Raw genomic sequence first — 19,531 nt, 5'->3', positions numbered from 1 at the left:
AGTCACGGTTTGCGAGGTAGATGCCTGTATATGATTGACAATAACAATAACCACTGCAACTTCTTCCTCTGCTTTCGAAGCGAACCTCCTCCTTTCCCCAATCATTCATTTTACCAAAGAAGCGGAGGCAGCTTTTCACTTTCTAATTGGCCAGCGGGAGCAAAAGGTGGATCCAATTGGCTGACAGGGGGGAGGAGTGGGAAGGCGTGGGAATCTATCTTTCCGGAATAAGATGGCGGCAAGAATTGCACTGAGGACTAGCTGTAGAGGAGCCGGGCGTTTGGTAAGGAGAAGAGAGCGATCAGGGAGCTGAAAAATGTGAGAAGGGGGCACAATAGGTTCTTCGTAGATCCTGCTTGTTTCCAATCCTCTCTACAGACAATAGGAGAGCTGAAAGGATCTACTTGGATCCTCTGCCTATTTAGCAAGTGACGGATTGTTGACCATGTTCTTTTCGAATTTGAGACGGGTTATGAGTATTTAATCAGAATTAGCGACTCATTCATCATAATAAAAGGACTGCAAGTCATCCACGGTTTGTGCCCTGTTTGCCGTATTAATTCTTCCAGAAATAAGCTTCAGCGCAGTGCATAAGTGTAAGCATCTTGGTGATCTGAGATTCTAACTTGCTAATTTCTGTAGTTTCAGTGCTACCAAACCTGTCAGAACAGGGGTTTCCATGTGCCTATTCCTGCACTTGTTTTGTTTTTAAGATTGTACAGTTCTAATTCATGGCTGAAATATGTTTTCCAACAGCTGTTTGCCTGGAATAATGCAGTCTCCCCCCATATCACAGATGTGTGGATTTAAGACACTTCTCCAGAGAGTTTTTGGAGCAGTTCAGAAGCAGCCCTGGGTCTATGCAGTTCCCCAGAGTCAGCATTTTTGAGATCTAAGGGTTCTTTTGGTTTCTGAAACTGAAGCAAAGCTGGTCTTTTCTTTTTACAATATGCATTTCTACTGAGCTTTAGAAATCTTGTTCTTGCACTGGTGGAACAAACTCCCCTTGGCCCCTGTTTCCTGGTCATAGCTCACAGGCTTTCAATGGACAGGTCTTTCAAGGGTGAAGGCGGCTTTGCAACTCCCCTACAAGCAATTGCTCAGGGTTTTTGTTTGTTTTTTGGGCAATCAACCAGACGTCAGGTCCAACAGTAACTTGGGGGAAGGCTGACATCTCTATGCACACTTCCTCAGCATTTTTAGATTACTGGAAGAACAGACCACTGTTGATCATTTTTGAGCTACTTTTGAGGGACTGAGGAGTAGAAACAGTGAAAGTGTGGAAAAGCTCTCCATTTCCCCAAATTTCCAGCCAACATGGTGGTTGGCTGTACTAGATCAGGGGCTTTGAGACTTTTTCAGGCTGCATAACCTATGTTGCCTGTAAGCTTTCAGAATCATTTCTTTTTTGCTGAAAGTATAATTTTTTGCTAGATGGTTGTGAGATCTAAAGATTGTGCATTTCTAGTTCAGATGTAATTATACAAGATCGCTTAATATACTTGGCTATGGCTCGATTTCTCTAGTTTACAGTAGAAGTTGTAGCAGATAGTATGTGTCTCAGATGTCTACCTATAAGTAAAATGAGGTTTCTGCACCAAAATGGTTTACAGATCTGAGAAAGTTCCAAGGGCTGGCAGTCCTTTCATGTTAATGAACTCAAGTTGTGCAGTTGTGACTACTTGCTGTAGTAAATCTCAATATGTCTTGGACTGGTAGATGCACAATCTTGGATTAGTAGTTCTCTGCCTTTGAGGAAGCAAGTTCTTAATAATAACTGCCATCCTTGAGTGACATTTTATCTTTACAAGACTCATTTTCATATATAATTATGAATTTGTTTATGCCAGTCTTTGACTTTCAGATTTGCCTTTCACTAGATACAGACTGCCTGCCAAAATGACATTGAAATTCTTCTAGTCACCCTGGCTAACTAATCTTTTTAGGTAGAAGGTAACCTTAGGTTTCATATCAGAACATTAGCTGGATATCAGAACATTCAATAAACAGATTCAGAGAGGCCTGCAGAACAGACATTAGAAGTCAAATCTAAACAGAATCACCCTAAAATTGTCCTACTAAGATACTTTATCATCTGATTTGGAAAGATTTTGCTACTTATTTTGAGCGTTGAATTTATCAGAAGCTCCTGTTTCACTAAGCAGGTAACATTATCAGTTTAAATTTTGTTTGTTCTGTTTTAGATCAAGTAGCAGGCACTTCTCTCTCCCTTCCTTGCTCTCTTTTTCACAGATTCCTTTAGTAATATGACCTCTTGCTAAGGATTACTTAATTTGGTATTAAATTTGATAATAATTTTATAAGCTTAAATGCTCTCATGCTATATCTGACTATGGATTATATAAGATATTTATTCAGAAATTATCTTCCTACAGAAGTAAATGTGTTCATAATGATGAGTATTGAAATAGCTATCTATGTTGCCTTGGTGTTATATTTAAAATGGAAATATACTGAACAGTGAAAAAAATAAAAATGGTTTCTTTAAAAATGACTATGTAGCTGGAGCCCCTCATGGGACGTGTTTCTGTTTTGTTGGCCAGATTTGCCCTCTTCTTCTTTATTTTTATTCTTTATTTATCTTGCTTTTTCTTATTTGCCTTCTTTATTTGCCCTCTTCATCTTCATCTTTATTTGTTCTTTAAACTATCTTGTCCTTTCTTATTCATACAGTATTTGTCTTTTATTTTGTCTGTTATATCATGAGCCCCCCAGAGTCATTCTGGAGTCAGGCAGCACCTAAATAAAATACATTGAATTAAATTAATCCCAAGAAGCCTGCCTTATTCAAGTCAGAATGCCCTCAAGAATACTTGGTATTCTGAGAGCATATTGGGGATGGTCCAAAGGAGGGTTGAATTTACTTACTCATAAAATGGCACACAGAACCAGTCACAAAACCCTCTTCAGGAGGAGGTAGTCTAGTGAGGTTGTGTCCTTGCCACCCTGTCAAACTCACCCCCTATGCTCTCTTATCACTCAAACTTAAGTCTCCAAGTTAAGCAGTCTGGCAAGCAGTCACATTTCCAAACCAAACAATGGATCACAGCTCCCTCCCCCCCTTTTTTATTGTGTAAGAATGTTTGTATGGTCCAGAGACATTCAATAAAATAAAGTAAAAAATAAAATACAAAATAGCTGTTGGAGGCTTTTGCTCTGCAGCTTGCAGCTTTCTATTTTCTTTTCTTTTTTTTTAATTAAAATAAATTTTAAGAATTAAAGTCATTTGGGGTAAGGAGCCTTTCAGGTGTCAAAAGAAGTATTTACTGGCAAAAAGGTACCTGCAGGTACTGCACTGGCAATCCTTAAGCTATATCTCTCTAGATGTGTATCCCCTTAAACATGTTAAGTAAATGTCCATGGGGAATAGCTGTCATGTTAAATTCATTGGAATTTCTTTAATAGAATGAATGAAACAAAGAAGTTTTTAGTTGACCTTGGGTTCTGCAAATCTTGCCATGAGAGTTGTGGGTGGCATTTGATAGCTCTGATGAGCTTATAGATTGCAAAGTTGCTGTTCTTTCATCACTGGAGCATTATCTGCGGATGGATCCTAAGATGACCAATTTGAAAGAACAGGAAACTACTTTTGCCTCTGGAAGATGCTGGACTTTGTGTGTAGAGGCAGTGGAACAGGATAGTGGGCTTATAAAATTCTTGTGAAACAAATGTAGGCCATTCGAAGAATCTTTAAAAAATTGAATACCATGGTTGCACACATTTTTTTTCTTGATAATGAAATACAAAAGAGAATAAGAAAAATGATTTCTTTTCTCATAAGCCCTTGTTTTGGCAGTAACTCCCTTTCTCCCAAAGTGAATGGTAGTTAATGGTGAGAGGGATAAAAATGATGCTTCTGCTAATTTGGGTCTCAATTTTTTAAAAAATGGTTTCTTTTTCTACTTTTTGCGAATTAAAAGGAATATGTAGAGACATCAAGAATACTTTGTTCTTACGGTTTTATTTTTTTCCCCCTTGGCCAGCTCTGTGTTCACCAGATAAGACTGTATAGTAACTTTTGTTTGCTAAAGCAAAAATACATTTCTGAGTTTGAGAAGACTTTATGGAGGTATCAACAACAGCATCGATCATTTAGAACAACTGCTGGTAAGATTCCTTCATGTTCAAATAAGTTAATATTTTTCTTTCTTAAGTGCCATTTGCTCTATAAATTCCACAGAAAGGCAAGCAAAGAATGAAAGATTCGGGTTTTTGAAATGTGCATGTTTTTTGAAAGTGTACAGCTCTCAAATACAGTACATAAGTACAGTCTAGCTGTTCTTCTGCATATATAAGGCCCTGTGAATGCATCCAGACAATTGTTTAAAAATTATGCTTTTGACTGACCATGCAGTTCATTGTGTGGATGACAACCAAGCCATTAATAATAGTTTTCTATTCCCAAACAATGTAGAAGTTGGAGAGTTCGAACAGTATGAGCTATAATTCTCTGATTTGGGGCAAAATCAGAAACTACTGAATTGAAGACTCTGGCTTCTTTCATACAAAAGGAAATAAAAATTGCTCAAACCCATATTCATTTAGCTCAGTTTTTAAGCTAAGAGGTAATTGAATATATCCCTGTATTTATTGGGGTAAAGTCTCAGATAATTTGTCAAAGGAATGTCACATTTAACAAGAGAGCAAAGAAACCCCAGAAATCAGTTTCTGGGGTACAGGAAAGGTAGTCCAGTATGTCTTGCACAGATAGCTTCACTTACAGTAGTTCTTATCCACAGCATTTTTGCTTAAAATGGCGATTGATTGATTATATGTCATCAAGCCAGTGTCACCTCTTAGTGACCAGATAGATTAATTTTCTCCATGATGATCTGTCTCTAACCTGGTCTTTCAGCTCTTCCAACGGTGCACCCTTTGCCACCGTAACTGAGTCCATCCACCTTGTTGCTGGTTGTCCTCTTTCCTTCCAACTTTCCCAGCATTAGAACTTTCTCCAGAGAGCTAGGTCTTCACATAATGTGTCTGAAGTAGGATATAAAAATGGCAAAATGCATTTTTATTACAATGCTGGGTGAACAAACCAAGAACATATAGCCATAAAACCTGTTGCCTTTACCATCCTTTGTCTGCAGATATTCTAGATATCACATTTCCTGATTTTGTAAGTTCAACCTGTAATTTTGTTTATGTCTGCTGGCTAGTTGACTTCATGCTCTGGGACTTCAAAGTAAAAATTCATGCAGGCATTGAACTTCTGCATCTGTTGGCACACTGTAGTTTTCCCAAGGCCCTTCTGCATTTTAGTTTTGTAAGGATTCTAATTTGTCTGTCTGTAACTTGAACTACTTCATCTGCTCAAAATTTTATTTGGTATTGCTTTTTAGTTTTTCTCCTTTGTTTAACATTTTCTCCTTTGTCTTCAAGCTTCACATGGCCAGATTGTTCAGTTCAAGCTCTCTGATATTGGAGAAGGGATCACGGAAGTGACAGTGAAAGAGTGGCAAGTTTAATTTGTCTATTTCCATGGAGCAGTTCCCTAACTAATAAAAGTTTGCTTTTTGAAAAGTTGGAATAGGGAAGGCTATAGAGGTAATCTTCTGTTATTAGCCATCATTATTTTCCATTTGATGCAATCTAGGTATTGAGAATTGGACCTGATTTTTCTGACAGCAACTGACTCAAGGGCTGGTATGTGAAGGAGTTTCCTTATATTCCTAAAATAGTTTATTTCAAGGCCTCAAAACTCTCTATTGAGTTTATTTTGTTTATAAAATGCTTAACTGTCTTGTTTATCATTAAAAACAATCCCAAAACAGGATTCCTTAAGATTCTGGGCAACTGAATAAGAACACTTTATGATACATTTGGGCTTAGTATGTCTGGAATGCTTTAATTAATCCTATATCTGTGGAAGAGAGTGTTGCGACTTGATTGCAGTCAGTTTGCTCAAACTAAAGAAGGATGGTGGGTAGATACAACTACTTCCTTGTTCAAAGCCTTTGAGCCCCCTGGGTACATATGAGGTTGTTAAAAAATCCAGCTTTCAAGAACCGCTTTGCAGGTCTAGAGTAATGGCATCTTCCATGTTTCTACTTGTTTCTGAACACATACACCCTCTTACTGAAGCTGAACATTACATAGGTTAATAATAAAGCTGCCCTCTAGTTGAGCTTGACTTCTGGGCGCTGCATCCATGTAGTTTTCTTGGCAACTAAAAAGAAGTGGTAGTTGTTGCCTTCTTCTGGGATACTACTCTAGCCTGGAGCTTGGCACTTCCCTTGTAATCTCCCGTCCAAGTATTAACGAGCCCTAACCCTGCTTACCTGCCAGAGCAGGTCGGCTACCCGATGAGATCTTATGAAAGCTGTTTCTGGAGATGAGCTTTACCCTTGTGTACCTTATGCTATTTTTTTCTTTCTTTCAGGTATGTAAAAGAAGGTGATGTTGTGTCGCAGTTTGATAGCATCTGTGAAGTACAAAGTGATAAAGCCTCAGTCACAATCACCAGCCGTTATGATGGCATCATTAGAAAACTCCATTATGGGTTAGATGAAATTGCCCATGTGGGAAAACCCCTGGTGGATATAGAAACGGCTACTTCAAAAGGTAATGTTCATTTCTTTTCGTAAGGATGTCACCCTATTGTCAACACTATTGAATATTGCTTTGTAGTTATTTGGTTTCCATATCCACCATGTACTTTAAGCCATGTGTTTGTGTGAAGGTATGAATACATGTCTATAAAAGATAAAGAGTCCTCAGAGCAGGCCCTAGGGACAGAAGAGTTTCTTCCAGAAGATTTCTGTTTATGCAACTTCTGGAAAAATACCAAAATGAAGCCTGCTAAGAAGCCACAACAACAAATGGCTCTGCATGAAATGGCTATCAGAACAGAAGATGGCTCTTGTGAAATAGGTGATGTGATGGTACTCAAGTGGAAGAATGCTAGGAGGCACAAGAAGAGTTCCAAGCAGGGAGTGGCTAATCCTTGCCAGAAATGAAAAAAGTCAATGGAACCGTAGGACTTCAGAACCATCATATAGAATGAGAATAGCAGATCTTTATGCTATTATTGTGATCAAATGTGATGGGCTTCCTTTTTCTTGATACAGCTGAGTCCTTGCCCTCTTTCCTTTCTCCTTTTTTGGGGAGAGTGCCAAAGGCTGGAAGCTCCTGCTTTTTTTTAAGCATTATAACGTTTTCATTTAATGTGGCCCATTGAAACCGTAGTTAGCTTGTGAGGATATGCTAAACTTATGGGAAAGCAATTAATTTTCTTATTGTGGTTTAAATCAAGTACAGGCAGTCCTACAAGTGTCCCTCTGTTCTTTCACTAGGCTCTTGTGAGCCACCAAATGGAATGAGGTGTAAATTGTTCAGTCAGTGATGAAGCCAAGTACTGAAATGCATAAATAGTGTGTTTAAAATGCTTACATACATACATACATACATACATACATATACAAAACAATATTTTAGTTACTGCATGTTGGAGTTCCCACTAGCCTCATTTAGAATGTAGATTCTTTTTGTTGTTCTTTTTAATAAAGTAAAAGATGTTGTTTTAAGCCCTTTCTGATCCACAGACCTTCTGTTGAGCTGTTCTGTTCCTAATTTATTCTCAACTCATCCTTGGCTTAAACAAACCATACTTTCCCAAGTTCACATATTATGGGAAATGGATTGTTTAAAACAGGAAACAGAAGCTCTCATTGCATGGAAACTTGATTCAGATCATAAACAGCTTTTTAATGTCATGGGAGAAATACAAGGAGAAATTATCCTTTGGACTAGGACTGCAAAACTTTTGAACTTTTGTTATTTATTTGTATCCTGGGAGAAGCTAAGGGGTGATTTAAATAGAAATTCTTTTAGGGCACATTTAATTATATAACCCTCTCAAGATATTTCATATATTGAAGGTCTAATATAGTAATAAAACTCAGGAGTCACCTCCCTTTGATGCTGCTCCAACCTAATACAGTAACAAATCACATCCCCATATACTGTAAATAGTTTTGTTTCAGCTTATATTTGAGAACCAGATGCTAACTTGCTTTACTCCGCTTAATCCACATTTTTTATTTTGGGCCCAATCTGCAGCTGTAACTCCTGAAGAAGATGTGGTTGAAACGCCTGCTGTGTCACGTGAAGAGCAGATCCACCAGCAGATCAAAGGCCATAAGACCTTAGTAACCCCTGCTGTTCGCCGCCTTGCTATGGAAAACAATGTGTGTTTTTACATACTGAAACCAGGTTTCTTGCTGTTGATGTGTCATATGTGTTGTAAACAGGTAGCATGTGCACAAGTGCCTACATGCCAAAATCATCACTAATCAGAGAAGCTAATTATAAACTTCAGGATTTGGCAGCTACTTTATAATGGAAAGAGATGTGTTATGCTCCATAAGTAGTCCAATAATATGCTTGCCTCCTTGAAAGCCCTAGTCTATTGTATGTAACAATGGTTGTATATTCCATGTTGTGAACTAAGTATAGAGTAAGATCCATTCACCACACTGGTATCAGATACTGAGGAGAGGTTGCTGAGCATTAATGTGGGTAAATAATTTCCCAAGAAGTCTGCTACCAAAAGGGAAGTTTGGAAAGAGCTCTTGATAACTCTGTTCCTCTTACGTGGCTTAAAGAGGGCTGAACACTTTGAAGCTTTGAACTTCAATATTTGTGAGAATATTCCTCACATAATATACTTTAAACACTGGAGTCAGCCTATGAATGGCCATGTGATCAATATTTTGGATTTAAAGGGTTTTCTGGGCCTTGTTTGTCCAGGGAGTATGGCAGAATCTTGTGGCATATAAAGGAAAGTAAATGTATTATTGCAGAATACTTTGTGAATCACAGTGCAGCTCAGGAGATGCATAAAGCATAATGTATTTATGCTTTTGAAAGCAAAGAGAAAGGAAAAGGTAGTGAGATGGAAAGAGAATCCCTTTGACATACTAGGTGAGCTGCATCTGAAAATGGAAGAACTTGGGAAGCAGCTTCCATCCACCATGGGGTCTGCACTCAACCTAGAAGTGCCAGTTGCATCAAAACAGAGTCCTTTGCAGATACAAAGAATGTTTCTAGGCAGCAGTTTCATAATGCAATTATCCCCTTCGTCTGTGGAATCTGAAATAAAGCGTCCATATACTGTCATCTTCCACTTGTTCCCCCCATATTTCCTTACTGCTGCCTCAGTCTTACTACAGAAAATCTGCTAAGGAGGAAAAGATGGAATAGCACATCAAAGGCTTATCTCAGATAGCATAGGCACTCTTGTCTGCATGGTTTGTCAGCAAATCACCTTCAAAATCTAACAAGAATAATACGTGGATCATTTTACGGTAGGTTCCTTATGTGGGCTTGAACAAATGCTTATAAACAAATAAGTGATATAGGAATTTAATAACTTAGTTTAATTGCATACAAATTTACAGCAAATTTGGGAAAAGGTCGATGCATCTCAGGTCCATTATTTCAAGTGTCAGATGCTCCCAAAACTTGGCCCACTATGGACAGTTTGTTAACTGAAGTCAAACGTTCACATGGATTCTTCAGGTGAATTAGAGGTTGCCATTTCCTTCCATTCTTCCTTAGTTTGCAAGAAGTATGAGTTTTCGTGCTTGTGCTCAGTTTCTGGAGTTCACATACGTTTTCACAGATCTGAGGAAATGCACTGTAATCTACAAAAGCTCAGTTGATAAAATTGGTTAGTAGTTTGACGTAACATGGCTACACCTCGGTAAATTGTTGGCTGTTCTGCGTCTTTCAGATTAAGCTGAGTGAAGTTGTCGGAACAGGGAAAGATAACCGTATTCTCAAAGAAGACATTCTTAACTACTTAGCCAAGCAGACTGGAGCGATTTTACCTCTGTCCCCAAAGCCTGAGATCATCTCACCTTCATCAAAAACAGATCATGCTGCAGACATGTCAAGGGAGAAGGCCGCACGAACTCTAATTCCTCTTTCTAAACCTATAATTTCAAGGAAAGATGAGACAGTGGCCTTATCTGGTAAAGAGAGAAAAGATATTTTAATGGCATGCATGAAATATGTTGATGTTACATTTATCTTGTGATCTTAGAAGGGTACTGTGGGTCATTCCACACCTGTCTTTTTATGATCAGGTATTACTTTCAGAATTGTGGTAGAACCACAAAAACAGATGTTTGCATCCCCTCCAGTTGTTGGTATTTATTGAGTGAGTTTTCCATGCAATCAGTATTATTTTCAGAAATGTGCTGAAACTTCACTGAATAAACACCAACAACTGGAGGGGATCCAGACAACTTTCATTAGTTCCAAAGCCAGCAGGTTACAGTAGGTCATTGGTCTCTTGCACCCAAATGAGCCAAGAACCAGAACTACGAAGTTACATAGGTCTTATATAGAATGTTGATCAAGGGTAGTTTGAACATGTGTTTACAGGACACCCCGATTGAAAGAATCGCTTTACAACTGATAAGCAAACAACATAACTACAAAGGTGGACACAGGCATCCTTCATGGTTGTTGTTGTTGTTTTAATTGTATGGCATAGCAGTTTGGTGTTCATGCTGCTTTTCCTGCTGGAAAATCCTTGTGAGGTCCAGCAGCCAGATGTGTAGACTATTTAGCTGTGACAAGTCATGTTGCTTGGGTGCACCACAAGGAGGCTAGTCTACATTGCACCGAGTTGGGCTGAGAGGGAGTGACTGGCCCAAGATCACCCAGCCAGCTTTCGTGCCTAAGGCGGGACTAGAACCCACAGTCTCCTGGTTTCTAGCCCAGCACCTTAACCACTAGACCATACTGTCTCTCTTATCCTTCATGGTATGGAAACATTATAGACACAGTCCTTGAAAGGCATCATAGTAGCTTTGATGTATGACTTGCACCAAGGTTCTAATTACTGTTCTAAGATGCAGACCCTGTACTATACCATCAAGAGAGAGAGAAGGAAGTGCAGTAGTATGCATCCTTCAATCTACCTCCTCTCACAGCGTGAACTATAAAATCAATTATAAACTTACAGGCACAAACTGGCACAATAAAGAGGTTTCCATTCTTGAAATGTGCTATATGAGAAATATACAAATAGGCATATAAGAGATACTATAGTGGTAAAAGTAAGCATATGATTACATGATTACTTCAGAGTTCACATTCCAGTTCTCCACAGAATAAATATGGAAATGCTGATCTGGGAAGGAGGTTTTTACAAATGCAGCCAATGCAGATTTAGATCATAGTGCTCATCAAGGCTCCTGTGGAAAGAAGCAGATAGTTTTCAATGCATGTGAGGTTGTGTATTCACTATGCACAGCCACTAGTTCAGTCTAATAGAATGAATTTGGGCGACGAATAATGCAAAAATGGCAATGCAGATCAGTGTTTTGGGAAAATAGATGCAGAACCTGATAAAATATTATAGCTTCTAAAGATTGGTAGCCTGCCCCATGTCTTCTGTCTCTTTGATTTTTTTTCAGAATTAGCTGGATTAATTTCCTGATTCCTAGTAAATTAATATAGACAGCTTCTGGGGATCCCTGGATTGCAGTAATTAGATTTTGGTGTTCCACATTTTAATTTTGCTAGAGAACAACCTTCTATTGCAATCTAAGACTGGGTGTCGTATTACTCACTTCAACTGGCTCTCCTGCATAACTCACTGGAGGTGTTGAGGACACTCCCTTCACACTCTGAAGGACCCCACTATAATTTCAGGCCATGAAAGCTGACAGGGTTCTGAAAAGTTTTAAATGTGGTGTCACACAGAGTTCCTAAAAATCTCCCACCCAAATCCTGATTACTTTCCGTAGCTATTCGATGCCCCCATTGAAGGCAGTGGATAAAACCATCCTTAGCAAAGTCAATTCTACTGCATTCTTCTTTAGGTAACTTTTCCTGAATTATATAGCTTCTTCCCAGAGTTTCTCATACATCTGACTATTATTATAATATTGTATGACATATCTCCTCTAGTCAGTTGTTTTGCTGTCTGAAGGAGACTTTTAAAGAAACAAGGTAAGTTAGAGTATTGCTAACTGTAAATGGTTTCCCTTCTCTGTTTTTTAGGATTTCAGAAGGCAATGGTGAAAACTATGGTTGCTGCTTTAAAAATTCCTCATTTCGGTTATTGTGATGAGGTTGACCTCACTCAGCTTATCCAGCTGAGAGAAAAGTTGAAACCTTTAGCACAAGAACGGGGAATTAACCTCACTTTTATGCCTTTCTTTTTAAAGGTGAGTTATGATTGTGAACCTTGCTTCCTCTAGCCCGGTAGCCATATTTTGTGGCATAGGATGATCAGATTTGGCAGGAAACACTTTAGTCCCTTGATTATCCGTGATGTTGACTGAACCTGATGACCTTGAATTAGATGAACATCTGAAGGTACAAAGGTTATCTCTTTTGTGTTATAGTGGAAACAGCCTTGGAAAAACATTCTATCAAATTGCCAATTCTGCCTGTATTCTGCATCCCTGATGTGATGTGATTTCATATCTGTTCTTCATAGGCATTTCAAATATATTGTTTCACCACAGGATGATATTAAAATATAATTGTAATGATCATATTCACAGAGTCCATTTTGCCTTGATTGTAAGTACCATGATAGGATACTTTTAAAAATAATTGTATAGTCCTAGAGAGTTGTTTAATTAATTAATTAATTTCTCTGCCGCCCGTCTCGTAAATGACTCAGGGTGGCTTACAAAGAATAAAAATAAACATAAAAGCATATAAATACAAATACAAATTTACAAATATACAAATAGAAATATATTTTCCTGGAAATCTCACTTTATTTCAGTGGAGTCTACTTCACAAAGCTAGAATAGTCTAGATATCACAACTTTTTGCAAATTTCTGGAACTGTACTATGAAGGACAGAAAGCATGAAATATAAAAAAGGAGGGATCATCCTAACTTCTTTGAAATATTTGTTTGGATAGGACAGTAGAATGGTATAATGAAACCATCATCATGAAACCTTCATGAGCTTTCAGCTCTACAGAATAATTAGGAATCCCAGCACAAAAAATAAGTGGGTTATGGCCCTTTTGTCTCTTTGCTTCATGCATGCTAGCCAAAAACCACAACATTAAATGTAAACTAATCAAAATTACTGAAAGCCGGTTTGGTATGGTGATTAAAAGTATTGGATTACAAATGGGTGACTGTGAGTTCTAGTTCTGTGTTAAGCATAAAGCCAGCTGAATGATTTTGTGCCCTGTCAGCCTTAGGAAGAAGGCAATGGCAAATCATTTCTGAAAAATGATTGTTGCCAAGAAAACTACATGGACTTGTATGTGTATTCACCAGGGGTCAAGAGTGACTCAAAGACACAACCACCCCCAAGTTATGAGCTCACAGGGGACAAAAAAAACACAACAACCCTGTTTGCTATAAGCTAGCAGAGATTTTTAAGAGAGTTTATACACCCTGCAACATTTCCATGGTAGGCCCATCTGGAGAATGCCTCTCTCATAATAAAATATAGCAATCAAGGAGATAATGTAATACCTCCTCCTTTCTCTCTCTTTTCTTTTCCCTCACTCTCTCATATTCACACAGACGCTCTTAAAAAATTGTTTAAATTATATTATAGTGTGTTCTTTTTATATGTTTAACAGGCTGCTTCTCTAGCCTTATTACATTACCCCATTCTTAATGCTTCCGTGGATGAAAACTGCCAAAACATCACATACAAGGTTTGTATATGATTTAAAAAATGGTTTCTTAATACATCCTTAACTGGTCTAGTTTTGTTTCATTTTGAATAAAGATACATTTAAACTTGTACTGAGAGCCAGTCTGGTGTAGTGGTTAAGGCATCAGGCTAGAAACCGGGAAACCATGAGTTCTAGTCCCACCTTAGGCACGAAGCCAGCTGGGTGACCTTGGGCCAGCCACTCTCTCTCAGTCCTAGGAAGCAGGCAATGGCAAACCACTTCTGAAAAAACCTTGCCAAGAAAACTTCAGGGACTTGTCCAGGCAGTCTCCGAGAATCGGACACGATTGAACATATTTTTTTTTAAAAAGTGTACTGCAGATAGGAAGTAAACATTGAAAGGCTTCAGTTTTTTTTCCTGCAGCATAATTTCTAGCAGCGTATGTCTGTATTTTAACGCTTACCAAAAGCTTATCCTTCCTGCAGGATGCTCAGAAAAACACATGGCACTGCATGGATTCAAGAACCCTACAAGGACAGTTGGCTGGCTTCAATTTTGTGGTGGTCCACAACTTGATTGTCCTGGCCTTTTTAGGAATTTAGCCCCGGGTGGTCATTTGAAGGCCCCTTGGAGCCTCTGGTTCAAGAGGACACGGAGAAAAGCTTGACTAAATTAATTCCTCTTACAAAGAAGCTATCAGTCTTATGAAAATATGGCCTCTGTGTATTGTGCTTGTTATACAGTAATAACTTTCAGTGTAATTAGTAGGACTATGCAGCAGTCTGAAGGAAAAAAGCTAATTTGGAGTCCTGGTGGGCATATACTGTATGTAACACCTGGTGACACCTCTTTAAATCAGAGGCAACTTTCCTTGGGATCACATTGCAGATACAGCTGTTTAATCTTGAGAAAAATCACAACTTCTTGATGGAGTTGCTGATAGGTGCTATGTGAACACCCCATCACTTTCCAAATCACCTTTTCCCTTCAAATCTGGACTGCTGTACAGTCCTATTAAAATACAGCATGTATTTTTACAGTTTGAATATTACTTATTCTTCATTTCATTGCAATGTTATATTAATTTTTATATTTTATTATAAATACAGGTTTATATTTTATTATAGATATAGGTGTAGATATATAGGTATCATGTTTTCATTTTTGCACCTGTAAAGATGTTTTAACAGCCTCGTGTGGCGCACAGTGGTAGGTAGCAGTATTGCAACCAAAAACTTTCCACACAACCCGAGTTCAATCCCAGCAGAAGCTGGATTCTCGGGTAGCCAGCTCAGGTCGACTCAGCCTGCCATCCTTCCGAGGTCGGTAAAATGAGTACACAACTCGCTGGGGAAGGTGACGACTGGGGAAGGCAATGGCAAACCACCCCGCTAGAGTCTGCCAAGAAAACATCACGAAAGCAGCATCCCCCCAAAGGGTCAGATGTGACTCGGTGCTTGCACAGGGGACCTTTCACCTCACCAAAGATGTTTTATTTTCTATAATAAATATTGCAAAGAGAACAGTCTGTAGTAGGTGGGAGCATCTAACTGTTCTTATCTGATCTTGAAAAATACTGAGCAATGGTAGACCTGACAAGTAGTTGGATGGGAGACAGTCAGAAAAGCCAAAGATGGAATATAGGTTAGACTGGGGAGCTGGGAAAACATTCTGGCCTATGGCAACATCACATCATTGTTGCCAGGAAAACTACATGGATGTCCTAAGTAGTAACTAGGAGCTAAACCTGATCAAGAGAGTCTTTATCATTGAAGGAGAACAAGTATATGAGAAATCATTCTGTTAAAAAAAAATATTATTTTATAATCTACAAAAGAATAATTGAAGAGTGATTAAAATGTGAAATACTTTATTTTGCCAAGAATGAAGGTAGCTATTTCTATACAAATCAATAAGATGCATTTCTATGTATCCTAGGTGTCTCACAATATTGGAATTGCCATGGACACTGGACAAGGCTTGCTTGTCCCTAATGTGAAAAACATCCAGGCTTGCAGTGTGTTTGAGGTTGCTTCAGAATTAAATCGTCTACAAAAGTTGGGCTCAGCTAACCAGTTGGGAACAAATGACCTCACAGGGGGAACATTCACACTTTCCAACATCGGCACAGTAAGTTAAACAACATGTAAAATTAAAGCTATTATACTGTTTGGAATACCATGGGGGTGTAAACTGTAGATCTCTGTGGCAAATGGGGGAGAATTGAAGTAATTTAGGAGAGTCAAGGGATAACGTAGTTGCTTCTATGGGAAGGTATCTGCTGGGCTTGCTTTAATGGCTGGGGTTATAGTGTGGGTTCAAGGATGAAGTGAATTCTATACTAGGCACTGTCAGTTGTTTCCCCAGTTATATTTAAACAACCTTTTCTAATATTGTGCTCCCCAGCTCCTGCACTTCCCACCTAGAATGGACATTAGCCTTTTTGGCTAGAACTTCTGGGTATTATAACCCCAACATGTCTGAAATGTTCCAGATTGGAGAAAGCTGCTTTAAAACCTGCCTAAAAGAGACATTGTTAAAAGTATACTGATTTTCAGATCTGTTACTTTCCTTTTTGTTTCCTAGATTGGTGGCACTTATGCAAAACCAGTGATCCTACCTCCTGAAGTAGCTATTGGCGCTCTTGGAAAAATACAGGTATTTTTGCTTTGAATTAGGAAAGATCAGGTTGAAGTTCTACCTATTAAATGTTTGTGTTGGTTTTCTAGCTTTTTTATAGTCTTATATAGTCCATAAATTAAATCATGTTTGCTAATTCTTCACCTGTAGCTTGAAGTTCTTGTTTGCCATAGATGACTCGGCAAGTGGTTATTAACAGCAGAATAGCTCTCTCTTGACGTCTTACATTTTGAGTCTTACCCTAAGGAAAAGCCTAACTGAATGTCTTCTCCAGAATAAACATTTGAAACCCATCAAAAGAGAATGACTTACATTCCTAATTTGAATATTGACATGCTTATTACATGTTTATTAAATGTGTATTCTTAATTTGTGGGGATGGCAAACCCTATAAATATTGTTCATATTAGTATAAAATATATTATTTTTAATGCAATAGCAGGTAATATCTTGGACATTTAACGACTTAGGGGACCACAATTAATAAGTCACTTTCAGTTGACCAAGTCTGGAATCTATATTATTTTCACATACATTGCACTGTAAGACTCCTTTAGGCCTGTTTTGCTTTCAAAATGACTTGTAAATGTAGTTGCTGTTATGCTTGTTCATTTGCTTTGAAATCTTGAGTAAGTACCTTGTAACCATCTTATCAGTGAGGGAGCTCAAGTGTTGGGAAATCTCATGTATTAATCCACTGCTTTTTTACAGCATTTTGTTCTTTAATTTCCAGGCCCTTCCTCGATTTAACAGTAAAGGTGAGGTGTTTAAGGCACAAATAATGAATGTGAGCTGGTCAGCTGATCACAGAATCATTGATGGTGCAACCATGTCTCGTTTTTCTAACTTGTGGAAATCCTACTTGGAGAATCCTGCTTCCATGCTGATGGATCTTAAGTAAAGAAGACTGGATGGCTTACTTTAATTCTGAAACTGCAATCAGGCTAGTTAAGCTAGCAAGTGCCATTAAAACTGACTTCATACTTCAGAACTGCATTGTGTTTGTTAGATCTTTCAGATCTCTGCTCTGTATCTTGATTATCTGTTACATTTTTGTCTAGTTGAATTGCTTAGTGGTAAATTACTTGGGTAGAGGCTGTAATAGGTCATAGTATGACTCATGACAAGGTGGCAGAAACTTATAGTGACAAAACATGCTATATTCTACTGTTACGGTATTATCAGATGGAAGCTGCTAATAATACTTGTGGGATTCTTATCTGAAACTGCTTACACTGTTCACAAAATAAATTATGAGCTGATTAGAAATGAGAGTACCTGGATGAAAACATTAACAGAATGTTAACTATTCCTTATGCAATTAATGCACTACAGATAACGTTCAAATAAAATGCTTTTAATGCTTATTTTATTAAAGATAGAGAGGTTCCCTTTCTTGGCATATGGTGCTAACTGTTCTCTTTTTAAAATATCCTTTCTGCCTTAAGTTTTGTAGCAGACATTCTTCATTACTGAAATGAATATGTACTGTACATACAGTGAGAATGACAAGCCCAGCACCACGGATGTGTGTTTTTCAAATGTGGGGGTGGCTTTTACTGCATACAAATAACACTGGGCATACACAAGATCCAGGCATGCATTAAGCATTTCTGTAATGTACGAAGTTGCTCTCAGTTAATGTGGAGATCTTTGAAATATCTAACAGCAGTTTGTAAACCAGTGTTTTTCAAACTTGGCAACTTTAAGAAGTGTGGACTTCAATTCCCAGCTGGCTGGGGAATTCTGGGAGTTGAACTCCACACATCTTAAAGTTGCCAAGCTTGAAAAACACTATTGTAAACCCATCAGTCTCATAGACAAAGTTTTGCTATGGAGCCATAAATGAATAGCTTTTTAGCTATAAAACAGATGCTTTAAAGAAGGTACAATATTTCTGAAGTATATCAAGAGATTATTTAGATTTAGACAACTCCTAGCCCTGGGTCCTGCAATGTAATGGGCAAGTCTTCCATATGCAGTGTATGTATGACAGGGTTTACTAAGAAATAGTTTGCACAGTGTTTTGTATTGTCCCTATGACTATTTGTGGACTAATGTAATTTGGAAGCAATTGCAGAAAATAGGTAGCATTGATTCCTGTGGTCAAGGTGGTACTCCTTCAGTTAGCACAGTGATGAAAATGGTTAATAGCCAGTTCATGTGCTGTGTATATTTGAATAAGTAAGTGGGGATAATTAGAGCAAGAAAGGAAACCATGAGATGGAGGCAAAAGGATACAGTGCATTACATTCAATAGCAGGGAGGTGCTCTGCATTTAAGTAAACACTTTGTTTCCCTCAGAAATTCCATGATACACAATGGGTTCAACCTGTCTTAGTTTTCAGTAGCCCCATTTGGATTTACGCTCCTTTATTTCTCTGCAAGCTGACGTGTAGATAAGTTTTATACAGTATGCAGACTGACCTCAGTTATGAGGAGGAAGGGAACCAATTTCCGATAGATAATTAAGATGCAAGTGCACAACCGTGAAATAGGATTAAAATCTGTACACTCTAAAAGTGGGTCTGATTATTGGAGACCATAAATGAGAGATCACCACATGCTTTTAACAAAATATTAGAAGTTTCAAAATGGAAGTTTGCGGAGAGTGTCAGTTTAAAGAAACCTATTGTAAGTGTGTAAATATATACATATATATGTTTGTTTAAAGTCCTTGTAATATATAATCTGTGAAAAGGGAAAATATCTAGATCTGGACTTTTCTGTATTCATTATTTTGAGGAACAAGCAGAAGAAATGTAAAACTGATACTCAAATCTCCTGTAGATCCCTGAGGAATTTTATATAGCACATACACACCCATATACATTTAATATTTCTTTGTTGTTTTTTGTTTAATAAATCATATTTTAATAAATCCCACTTTTTTACAACCTTTGTAGCCTTATCTGGGGTGCTGTTATGTGACTTTAAATCCTCTAAATCAGGGTTCCCCAAAAGTGGTCAATATTGACCGCAGGGATCCATGGGACTATCGAAGGGGTCGATGTTGTTGTTATTTGTAGTAGTATTAGTTAAAATAGTATTTATTAAATTATTTTCATATAATAAATGTTTGAGGGAGGTCAATGAACAATCTGAAACTTCATGAAGGGGTCAGTGAGCTGAAGAGTTTGGGGACCCCTGTTCTAAATGCACAAATCCATATAAGAGCTACAGGCTCCCTCATTATTCGCCTCATGCGAAAGCATCATTGGCAAAACATTGTTAGTCCTCAGGTC

General features: G+C 38.1%; 1 protein-coding gene across 1 annotated transcript; it reads left to right on the top strand.

The window, feature by feature from the left end:
* The first annotated feature begins 212 nt into the window (after positions 1-212).
* DBT (dihydrolipoamide branched chain transacylase E2) lies at positions 213-19,183 on the top strand. The gene is made up of 11 exons (XM_063298334.1): positions 213-283; positions 4,005-4,128; positions 5,407-5,482; positions 6,407-6,588; positions 8,086-8,213; positions 9,761-10,001; positions 12,046-12,212; positions 13,608-13,685; positions 15,585-15,776; positions 16,233-16,304; positions 17,020-19,183. The coding sequence occupies exons 1-11, from the start codon at positions 233-235 to the stop codon at positions 17,185-17,187; spliced, it is 1,479 nt and encodes a 492-aa protein (XP_063154404.1). The 5' UTR covers positions 213-232; the 3' UTR covers positions 17,188-19,183.
* The last annotated feature ends 348 nt before the right edge of the window (positions 19,184-19,531 follow it).

This window comes from Candoia aspera, chromosome 3 (genome assembly GCF_035149785.1).
Source record: "Candoia aspera isolate rCanAsp1 chromosome 3, rCanAsp1.hap2, whole genome shotgun sequence".
Lineage (NCBI taxonomy): Eukaryota > Metazoa > Chordata > Lepidosauria > Squamata > Boidae > Candoia > Candoia aspera.
Note: the sequence above shows the minus strand (reverse complement) of the source record. Positions and strands in the feature narration are given on the sequence as shown.

Bases quoted from the DNA above. Each gene is read 5' to 3' on its own strand.
- DBT (XM_063298334.1), top strand. From the start codon at position 233: ATGGCGGCAAGAATTGCACTGAGGACTAGCTGTAGAGGAGCCGGGCGT. The intron at 284-4,004 runs GTAAGGAGAAGA...CCCCTTGGCCAG, and splicing joins GTAGAGGAGCCGGGCGTTTG to CTCTGTGTTCACCAGATAAG. The intron at 6,589-8,085 runs GTAATGTTCATT...CCCAATCTGCAG, and splicing joins AGAAACGGCTACTTCAAAAG to CTGTAACTCCTGAAGAAGAT.